General features: G+C 37.8%; 1 protein-coding gene across 1 annotated transcript in view; it reads right to left on the minus strand.

Annotated features, from left to right (window-relative positions):
* Positions 1-387: 387 nt before the first annotated feature.
* ATR (ATR serine/threonine kinase) overlaps positions 388-11352 on the minus strand; it is a gene marked incomplete at its 5' end in the record, with an annotated part of 35025 nt that continues 24060 nt past the window's right edge. Inside the window, 13 exon segments of the mRNA XM_009079804.1 lie at positions 388-713; positions 2310-2415; positions 2660-2811; positions 3695-3848; positions 3971-4104; positions 5265-5444; positions 6185-6328; positions 6618-6818; positions 7413-7547; positions 8268-8500; positions 9614-9711; positions 10122-10264; positions 11169-11348. Of these exon segments, the coding sequence (XP_009078052.1) occupies positions 540-713; positions 2310-2415; positions 2660-2811; positions 3695-3848; positions 3971-4104; positions 5265-5444; positions 6185-6328; positions 6618-6818; positions 7413-7547; positions 8268-8500; positions 9614-9711; positions 10122-10264; positions 11169-11348 (2034 nt within the window).

Genomic DNA, 11352 nt, shown 5'->3' on the forward strand with positions numbered 1-11352 from the left:
CCAAATGCTTTCCTAGATGTAGGCAGGCCACATGGAATAAAGCCAAAGGAAACCAACATTCAAGGTCTGCTGCTAGAAATACTAATCATTTTTAGAAAACCCTTCTGAACATGAGTAGAAAAAGTCGAAGGAACCACTTAATATCAGTATTAAACTTTAATGTCACATTTTCGAATCTACAAATAAGCTGAATGAGAAAAATCTACAAAAATATACAGAGCTTTATAGAGTGCATCTTTCAACATGGTGAACATTTTTCACAGAGTAAGAAACTTGTAGAGACTTGCAGAGTCTGATTTTTTAAGCAGTTCCCATATACTGCCCTCTACATTTATACAAAACCTAACACCTTACATACCTGCAAGTGCATTCACAGCATACTTGGTATATTTCACACAGATTTTGGATGATCCTAAGTCCGTTCTGCTGCTTACAGTCAGAAATCAACAGAAGTAAGCAGTGAGCACTGATTCATACCTTCCCACCAATATGACAGTGACACCACTTGTGAGTGGTATTGTTCCAAAGCTGACCCAGTTTCACATATAAGGAGCCCAGCCCATGTACATCTGGCAGAGCAGGTTGTCATCGCTGGCTTCTTGAATCAGGTAATGAACATGCCCTTCAATAGATAAGGGTAATCCTTTTATTCTGTTTCTAGTTTTAATGACACCTTGCAGCCGTTGTTCGATATCAAGGACATGGGTTTTGGCCTGGAAACAAGGAAAAAAATAAATATTGCTGCTATCCATGAACTTCTACTTCTTAAAACAAAGAAGTATTTTTTAGGATGTGTTTGAAATCTGCATTCTTGAACATGCCCTTCAATAGATAAGGGTAATCCTTTTATTCTGTTTCTAGTTTTAATGACACCTTGCAGCCGTTGTTCGATATCAAGGACATGGGTTTTGGCCTGGAAACAAGGAAAAAAATAAATATTGCTGCTATCCATGAACTTCTACTTCTTAAAACAAAGAAGTATTTTTTAGGATGTGTTTGAAATCTGCATTCTTATACTAGACTCACTTCTTAGAACAAAAAAGTACTTTCTAGGATGTGTTTGAAATCTGCATTCTTATTTAATACTAGACCCAGAAGTCTGTACCAGCTACACTACAATGAAGGATATTGGCTTCTACAAAGAAGTCTTTAAAGTGGATATATTATTGGGCAAGTTGTAACTTCTATCTTACATTTTTACAGATAAAAGTTACCAGAGAAGACTGAAACAGCTATGCAAATGTATTTGGGAAAGATGGAGAGCTTTATTTCATACAATTGCTTTCCAATAAATGCAGCATTTTCCTAGCCTTGTTCTTGGAATTCTGCATAAGATTAAAGAGACACCTAATCTGGAAAATTTAGGTCAAAAATACAAGGAACTGAAAATGAAGAAGCCTAAGAAGAGGTTGTGCTGAGCACCTCAAAATGAGCTCTTTGAGGTCCACTAGAGTAGCTGGTTCATACCAGTTCCACTTACTCATTTTCTTTTAAAGCTCAAGCATAACATTGGCACCTCTCCAGAACCTGCACTTAACATGTACAACTATGTGGGTGGTCTTGACTCAGCCTGGTTAGTAACTGTTTGAAGACCAGGAGATTTTCTGTGCTGAAATAGCTGGTGTAAGTTCTTTGTTGTTCTTTGTCCTTATCTTAGTTGCTGTGTTTGTCAGTGCTCCCTAATTATTATCTGCTATTACACATTTGTTTTCATTAAATAGTCCTTTTATAGAGAAAGGAGCCAATCAGAAATTTTGCAAAGAGGAAATGTAATCAATACTACAGGCAGTACAAAAGTTATATTTTGGATGAAAAATAGTCTTCAGCAGCAGCTGATAAAGGAACAGTACATACAGAATCCTAATTTTACTCAAGTAACCCTTGACATGTAAAGAGGCACATATTTATTCAATAAGAAACATCCACTCAGGAAAAGCACAACAATGGACACAGAAAGGACTCTTGATGTTACCACCCCTGTAAATCTGGAGAATTGTGCAACTGTCACAACGAGGGGTAGTAAGATCCATTGCTTCTGCTGATGTTGTCCCTGATTTAGTAACATGAGTAAGAATTCCAGGCTCTTTTGTTTGGTTCTTTAGTAGATAAATTACACTTTCTATCAGTAAAAAAGTCTCTTTATGGATAAAAAAGTTATGAACACAGAGCTCATAAAGATCAACAAACCAGAGAAATTTTGAAATGAAAGAAAAAGACAGTTAAGGTTTCAATTAGCAAATACATAACTTGTAACCATAATGGATTTCTGACATCTGAATTACCTTATGTTATGCTTCTTTTAAACTAACCTTTTCATTGACGACTTCTCCAGTTTCATTCACCTGGGCTTTTGTATTCCCTTTTACAGGTTTACTCCATTCCACAAGAGGATCATGGAGAAAAGTCTTTAAGACACTAAATAAATTAAACATTAAGAAAAAAAAAAGAGGGTAATATACGTATAATACATTTAATTTTCAAAACACAAACACTGAGAGGACTCTAAAGTTAGTGCTGAGGATTTCTATGGCTTCATCTCTAACTGCATGTCCCACTGAGCTGGAGCTGCACGTGCTGGCCCTGGCATGTTCCCCCTGCAGCTCACATGTTTAGCCCAGGGACAGTTTTTGGGAGCTCACAGCAAACCCAGCTGCCATACCTCATTAGGGGCTCCCTCTGAGCACGCATCAGCCTCATGGTGACTTCACAAGCTCTTCGGAAGAGACCCTCTGTTCCCATGGGACCCATTCCATTAATCATGTTGTGAGTGAGACGAAAAGGAACGATTTCTGGAACTTCAAAAGTCTCTCCCTTTACATTGATTAAAAAAAAAATAAAAAAGGAGTAACATTTATATTGGGTTTAGGGTTTCTTTCTCATCTTTGTCAGTGGTGGATTCCTAGCTGACAGGGAGATTTGCTCCTACTCAGCTGCTAAGGGGAAATCACAGTGAATAACAGATACCAATGTCCAAAGAACCTCTTTTCCCCTGTTCTAACACATTCACACAGGGTACAAAATTTGGTTCTAAATATATACTGCTGCTCTGTAGTCTCATGCAAAATGCCAACTTTTCCCTTTATAATATGCAAGCTAGCTTAAAAACTTTTTTTTTAAAATTAAGGGTTATATAGGACAATTCAGGCTTACTAAAAAGAAAGCAGGAGAAATAACCTAACAATATCTCTACCTCAATTAAAAAGGCCCCATGTCCCACACCAAAAGCATCTTTCAACTGAAACACCAAAACTTGAAATCCCACTCTGGCCACAATTTCTGCTGTTTGTTTTTACAAAACCATTGGAATTGTTGTGCTGAATTTGTGTGAGAAAGAAGAACTCTCCACAGCAGCAGAATTCTGAAGGTAGCAATTACAGGTTTGTCTGGAGAGTGGCAGTGGAGACAGGAGAGTCACAAAATATAAGCAACCTGAAATTTGGGCTATTTCAGTGTATCCACATCAGCTCATCTGATGTTGGCTAAATCAAAGAGTTGGCTTTCATTAAATGCAGCATACACATGCTCTTTACATATCCCAGACTGTTTGTGGTGTAGAAACAAGAGGTAAAGTTAGAGAAAGAATAAAATGGGTATGTTAAAGTAAAAAACATGGAGAAAAAGCCAAGATAGTAGAAGTTTATAACTTACATGCATACAAAATGAAAGAGCAAGTTCAGGGAGTGGCATTTCTCACCTTATTGAAAAGGCAGTTGAAATCCACATGCACACATTCACCAGTGAGAGAGTCAAACAGGATGTTTTCCCCATGACGGTCTCCTAGACCAAGTATGTAACCCACCATGGACATAACTGCCACGGAACGACAGTAGGCTGACCTGCTGTTGTACCTGTGGAAACAGCAACCAGCAATGCCTAAGCCACTTCCTTGGGTTATCTGTCTGTTCAGTAATATCATCAGTTTTCAGGGCAATGCTCAAAGTCTTGAGCTAGCCCAAATCCAGTCACTAACCATGAAGTAGGATCTGGAAATGTTCTAAGAAACCATTCATGAAAGACAGGAGGATGACGAGGCAGAAGGACTTCTTTGAACATTTTCAGCTTTTCAGACAGAGGTGCTGCCTTTGGGAGCATATGCTGGCGCAACTCTAAAAAAAAATACCTGGACTTCCTCAGTTAGGCAAAAGAAATCATCAGATATAAAGTCTTGTATGTACTACTACAATATGGTAATTTTGAGAAAATAAATAACTCCATAAAGTGGAAATAAATGAACAAATGAAAAATAACCCACAGAAAGTGTTGGTTGCGGGGCACTAGAAAGGATAAAAAATCCTTATGTTAACTGAAAGAGAAGACCTGGCAGACTTCCTCAGTTAGGCAAAAGAAATCATCAGATATAAAGTCTTGTATGTACTACTACAATATGGTAATTTTGAGAAAATAAATAACTCCATAAAGTGGAAATAAATGAACAAATGAAAAATAACCCACAGAAAGTGTTGGTTGCGGGGCACTAGAAAGGATAAAAAATCCTTATGTTAACTGAAAGAGAAGACCTGGCAAACAAGTCACTGTGGGGTAGAGTGAGGGAACACAAAAACACAAACCCCTCCCATCCTCACAAAGCCATTCATTGTATTCATTCATGTTTGGAGTGCCAGCCTCCCAGAATATCTCCATACACACAGATAAGGTGAGAAATTTTCCCCCTAAATATTATTGCACTGACCAGAAAAGCTACTCTGCTAACAAGAAATTCAAATTAAATCTGATCTTTTCTCTGGCAAGTTTCTGTACTCTCAACCCTGATTCGATGATATATTCTCATCATTATCTCAGACAAATGCAACAGAAATGAAAAACAACAGATCAAATCTAAAGGAAAATTCCACAGTCTTTTCTGTTGCTCAGTGCTGCACATACATCCCCACACTGCTGACATGGTTTACATACACTGCATGGAAGATGACTGTGCTACCAGTTCTTACAAGGAACTTGTTCAGTGCAAGCACCAATTCTCTTCCATTTAAGAATGAAAGTCTCCCACACCTGTGAGCAGCAATACACTGCAGATAGTTAAAACCACACACGAATGCATCTTCCCAGATTTGGTCTGATTCTTGCTATGTGGGTCATTTACTAGTTAAGACACAAGCCCTAAAAGTCTCCCACACCTGTGAGCAACAATACACTAAAGATAGTTAAAAGCACACACGAACGCATCTTCCCAGATTTGGTCTGGCTCTTGCTATGTGTGTCATTTACTAGTTAAGACACAAGCCCTTCAAAAAACACCTGAAAACTGTTACTGCAGGCTAATATATTTCTTTACCTTTCTCCTTATAGAGTTTTATCAGGATGTTTCTCAGCCCAGCAGTATTGTTCACCCACTCGATTATGCCACATTCATCATTCAGTGGAATCACTGCGTAGGTTCGAATGTGCAGCTCTCGCCTCCGCGACTCTGCGTCTTTCCTGAGGCACTGCTCGTGCAAGAGAAACCAGACACCACAGCTAGATCAAAATGGATCAAGAGCATTCACCAATTTATTTCTATTTCCCAATCCCATGATCAAGGATTTCAAATTCTCAGCTCCAGTGACTGTCTGCAGTGGGTCGAATGTGACCAAAATTCACACTTGTTCTCCAAAGTTAATTAAAAAAACCAGAGGAGTTTGCAATAAAATAGTAAAACTGCCTAACTTGCACATGGCTTGAATCCCTTCAAAGCAGCATTTGAAAGAGTCTCTCAGTGTTTCAGAGACACTACCATTTGCTAACATTAACTCCACAGAAAACATGGAGTGTTAACATTAAGCATATTGTTGAGAAGCAAAATGTAACTAAAATAAGAATTATGGCAACACTTTTAGTATGAAAAGATTAATTTACCTATTTTTTATAAAAAATATTAGAGAATCCTGAACAGGCAATATGAAGCAAGACAGCAGAAAGTCTGCAGGTATTTATAGACTGTAAATAACCTTTCCTGCCTATTTTTGCTAGAATAAGCAATTGTTTTGGCAAAATGTTATATTTTGCTATTGTTTTCATAAGTCTGCAAGAAGTTATGCATCATCAGTTGCTACCAATTACTGCTGAAATAAGATATTTTGCACCAGTTTACTTTTCTCCCAGTGAGCTTTATCTCAAGGTGAGTTGGCTTTTTAATTTGCTCTGTCCTGGTCAATACATATGATGCATCTGATTGTCTCACTCAAACCTTGTTAATGAGGGAATTGAATTCCATGAGCCGACAGTCTTTTCTTAGATCATCTTTTGGCTTGCACATCATAATGTAAGATTTCCCATCTGAACCTTTCAAGGTGATTTTTTTTGGCTTTTGAAGTGAGGCAAGAATTTCCACCTGTAGAAAAATGAAGTCTCTATTAACATCTATATCGGATTATACAAAATAAAATGTGTAATTGTAACAAACCACTGGAACCAGACATGTTAGCACTTCCACGGTGCTACAGACCAAAACTTTACCCAAGTGCCAATAGCCCACACCTGCCTCAGGCTGGTCATACATTTTCTGCAGAAGTAATTATGACATTTCCTACTCACTCCTCCATTTCTAGGGAACTAAGACATATTTGCAGCGACGTTGGTTTAAGCTGAAGTGAAATATCAGGTGCCAGCTAGAGCCTTACCGTGTCATCAAAGCCTGCAATGTAGGCCCAGCAGCCAGGGAAAGGGTCATGGTTAGCATGTGTTCCAGGAATGGAGGGCAGAGTTGGTATCATTACTGATTGTAAGGGAATGAGGATTTCACTAAAGGTGTGCTCTTCTACTAATCTTTTCAGTGTTCTGAAATGAATATTCATGCTTAGTGTTGAGCTGTTCCCATCAACCTTGAACAAAAACGTTGATGGAAGTTAGCAGTGACACTCAAAGTTCACAAACACTTCAAATAATACTGCTCTTTCACATTAACTAACAGATAGAATGATAACAGAATAATAATAGAATTATAAATGCTTATGGTAATAAGAAAAATGGTAAGTTACATTGCAAATGAAATAACCCAAAAGCAAATATTTCTGGCCATTATGGCAGACACACTTTTTGCTTTGAATGTAAATACAGAATAATGAAAAATTATTTAGATTTATCTTCATTATCAAGCTAATTTGTTCATAAAAGCAGAGACTGCCTATTTTTTACAGTAAAACCAAAAGTTACTGTGCATGAGTTATACTTTAAAGGACAAAGCCATGCACAGCCCACAACCTGTGAATGGTACCATCATGCACTGGGAGATTTTATAATGTGCTCAACTTTGAGCTATTTTAAACAAATTATTAAGTAAAACCAAATAATCTTTTACAAGTTAGTGTAGTTTCTAAGCTGCAATAACTGGCTATGAAAGCTATCAGAAGAAGTTTTTCCTTCCCATTTTGGAACAATCCTAGTCCATGCATTAGCTGGTTTATTTCTGTAAGTACCGGTTTGTTGCACAGCTCTAACAGCTTGTCTGTGAGACGTGTTGCATCTCCAATAAACTTCCCCAAAGATTCCTTCATGTGAATAGCTCTGTTCAGAATTTCCTTACATCTACTGACACGCATAGGGTAAGAGGACTGAAAAAAAGGAAAGTTAAAATGGATTAAACAACAGTCAAATGACCTGAAGAATCCTCCCCCCGTAATTAATATACTCTTTGCTTATTGCTTGTCATGTTTAATATCTGGAGAAGGATGAGCTCCAGTTGTAAACCTCAAGTGGTACCGTTGTGGGGGTGTGTGGGTATTAGTACTTTCTGAAACCATTCTTGGAAGTCCCACAACATGGAGGCTGATATTGAAGAATGTGCCAGTGAATCCTGAATGTTATTTCACCAGCCTTAAGACAACAGCATGCATCATGCCTTCCAGTTTGCTTCAGAATGACCTTACTGACAGGTAGGTAGGACCAAGTGGTGCATCTATCTTATCTTAATCAAGGAACAGAGTTGATTATTTGTCTATAAAACTGGAAGTACTATTAGAATTACTAAATCCAACAAAATCTGTTGCCCATAACTACACAATTCATCAGCTATTTGTTATTCAAATTTCCTTTCCAATATATCATGCAAGTTCAGATGCATGCATGACACAGATGCATTCTAATTTGGAACATTTAGACTGCAAGGAAATATTTTGCAGCGATGGCATCGATATCCTCTTCCAAAACACTGTACCACAACAACTGAAGCTCTCAATTCCTTCTCAGAGTAACACTGGTTACAGTCACAGTTCTCTCTGATGAAACCAGTTTTGTAAACTTAATAAAGGTGTAGGTAATACACATCAAGGTACCTTGGACACAGCAGTCATCATCCACATTGCTTGCTGTGGATAGGCTAAAAACACTTTAGCAACAATCACCATCAGAACTGCGAACACTTCATCGTGGGAATGGCAGATACGGGAGATGAGCTGAGAAAAAGCTGTCAGGAACTGGTAAGGTGCCAAGTGGTTTGTGTGCTCTGTAATCACCTTATTTATTTTAGCTAGATCATTTTTCATTTGAACACGTTCTGAACGACTAGCTGAAAAATAGAAGGACAAGATTACATTCCTGGTTTTCCCCACGGGAAGTGTAAAGTCATTTACAGCAAGGCCACAGAATCGTATTTTGTTGGCAATTTTCATCAGGAAAAAAAAAGCAAGGCTAAGAAAAAGCTCCTAGTTCTTTTTAGCACAACATACAGTGACTTAATACATATGCTATTTAACTAGAATAACAGGAAATAAACAAGCACAGGCAACGTGGAGCAGGTAGTGTCAGAAAAGCTCACCTTACACTCTTAAAATCAAACATCTACTGCTTCTCTAAAATGCTGCAATGACATAGAATAAACCAAAACCACTCCATGTATTTGTCTGACAAAAGGATTCCAATGTTCTTTAGTGGAGAGGAAATAAAGTCTTTACATGGGATGGAATTAGCACATCTGCTCCTATCTCCCCCCTGGCCCTGAGGACCCAGCATGAGTAGCACAGAAACATCGCAGAGAGCAGGATCTGACGTGGCTGCAGCCAAAATATTGACCTCAGTGTGTGGAACGAGGTCAAGATCAAGGAGCCACAGCTGTCAGCTTCATTCCAGACCTTCAGGCAATGCCTGCAGTTCTCATTTGTCCAACAAACTCCCACCCAAGATGTACCTATGGTCCTAGTTTCAAGTGCCATGACACTGCCTACAGGATTTTTTCCCCATGATTTCAGTAAAATGAGAGGGGAAATTCCAGTAAAATTCCTTCAATGACAGAAACCAAAACAAACTGAAAGAAAACCCCAAAGCTAACACTTTACTGTAGCAAATACATACGAAACGACTACTCATCACCCATGAAGCAACTTAGCAAAGGTGACTGGTGACATGCAATAATTTTCCAGAAATCTTTTTGTCAACTTCAGTTACCCAAGGAACAATGCTCTCATTCTATGTACATTTTAAAAGTTTTGGAAAATTTAATGAAGATAATTAATACTCTCCTGCATATTACCAGCCTGTAATTTTAAAGAAGAGCAGTACTTTCTTTTTTCCATATAGTCTCAGGCAATAAGTCTAAACAAAGAACTGTAAATATATTTCAGTACTCTTTCAATCATATATTCAAAAGAATGACAAAGGAATTCTGTACTGGGAAAAAATGTACCTTTATCACAATCATAAGCTTTTGCTCCAAAGTCCAGCCATAAAGACAGCATCCTTGGCATTGACTGATAGATGAACTGGTTTCCATACTGCAGAGACCTGTGATTGCATGTTTAAATCAAAGGATGTTCATGGTATATATTAGAAGCATTACAGATTTTACATTCTTAATTGCTTCATATTCCATTCTGAACTTCAGAAATTTATCTCAGCATTTTAATGCATCTGCAACAATCAAAGCTTACAAATATAGAATGTTTTGGGGTTTTTTTAATCAAAACTGCAGATGAAATAATTAGCTGTCTGACAAAAGACCAACAACTGCTTAGTTAGCAATAAAATCAGTTAGGGATGAAAACAGAAAGGAAGCATTCAGTATTTCATTCTGCAATACTGCACGAAACTTTGAGTCAGTCTGAACTGGTGAAAGACAACATGTCTATAATTTTTTTTCCAGTATAATAGTTATCTCTCTGTACAAAATAGGCAAAGTTCCTCTAAGGTCTCACCTCCCAAAATGATGAACTATGTATCTAATCAGATCTCCCTGTTTTTCCATCTTGTTGTCAGTTACCATCGGCATTAATTTATCATAGTATTTTGCAAGATAAAAATGTCCATCTTCCCATTCTGGCAAGAAAATTGTAACATCCTGCAACAAAATCAAAATGAGATAATTACTTTTGAGAAGATGCTAAACTTACAAAAAAAAAAGATTTCTCAGGAAATAAGAATCTTGTATTAGTTACCTTTGTGCAAAGTATGTGCAAAAAGAGCATTAAGTGTTAACTATGTAACTCCAGAAATTGTGATTTTGTGCCCAGGTAACTGCCTCTGCAGACTGGAAGTCTCTGATATATTAGTTAGATTTTTCTCTAGATGGCTGTTACAGAAGTACTTTATTTAGAAGACAGCAGTAAGTATTAATGGTACCAAATGCCAAAATTTGAATAGGAGACATGCTGCTTTTAAGCAAGCATAAAGATCTGCATCTACTGCTGGTTTTGTAGGCAATATTAATCAATGCCAAAAGCTATTTCACAGGCATCACAAGATAAAGCATGCAGTGCTGTATTGGTCAAGAAAAACACACCAGTTGTCTCTTTTCCTAGAGCTTCAGGGGCTGGAAGCATTAAAAGCACAGTTCTAAGTCACTACCAGAGAGAGAAGTAACACTGAAGAGTAGTGCCATGTGTCATCAAGTCAACTCTGTGTATTTGGAGTAGCCCACACTTCAGTGAGGAATTCTAATTGGTGCATGCATGAGAAAAGAGCCATGCTCTGTGACTTGGTTTTCATTCTGAAAGAATTATATTAGGTATTTGTAGCTGCCACTGATGGGAACTGCAGACTTCTGTGCACTGATGTGTTACCTTACAGCTAATTAAGAGAGTTAAATCTTTACAAGAACTACTTCCCTCCTATACACTGATACACCATTTAATTTCATTGATGCTATACTTGGTTGACATCAACAGGAGCAGAACGATAACTTACCTAAGGGACACATTATTAATCAAAACTACTGCCTTGTTAACACTTGAATACCAAATTACCTTATATTTTTTCATAACTGCATTGCTTTCAAAGTTAGCAGTTTCTTCCATAAATCTGCCCACTAGCAGCATTGCCCGGCCGTGGATGAGCTGATTTTTCCTGTTGCAGGGTGCTTTGTTTTCAGGGAAGCATAACTCAACCCCCTTCTGGAGAACAATGAGTGCTTCATGAACCTCACCCTAA

This window comes from Acanthisitta chloris, unplaced genomic scaffold (assembly GCF_000695815.1).
Source record: "Acanthisitta chloris isolate BGI_N310 unplaced genomic scaffold, ASM69581v1 scaffold14568, whole genome shotgun sequence".
Lineage (NCBI taxonomy): Eukaryota > Metazoa > Chordata > Aves > Passeriformes > Acanthisittidae > Acanthisitta > Acanthisitta chloris.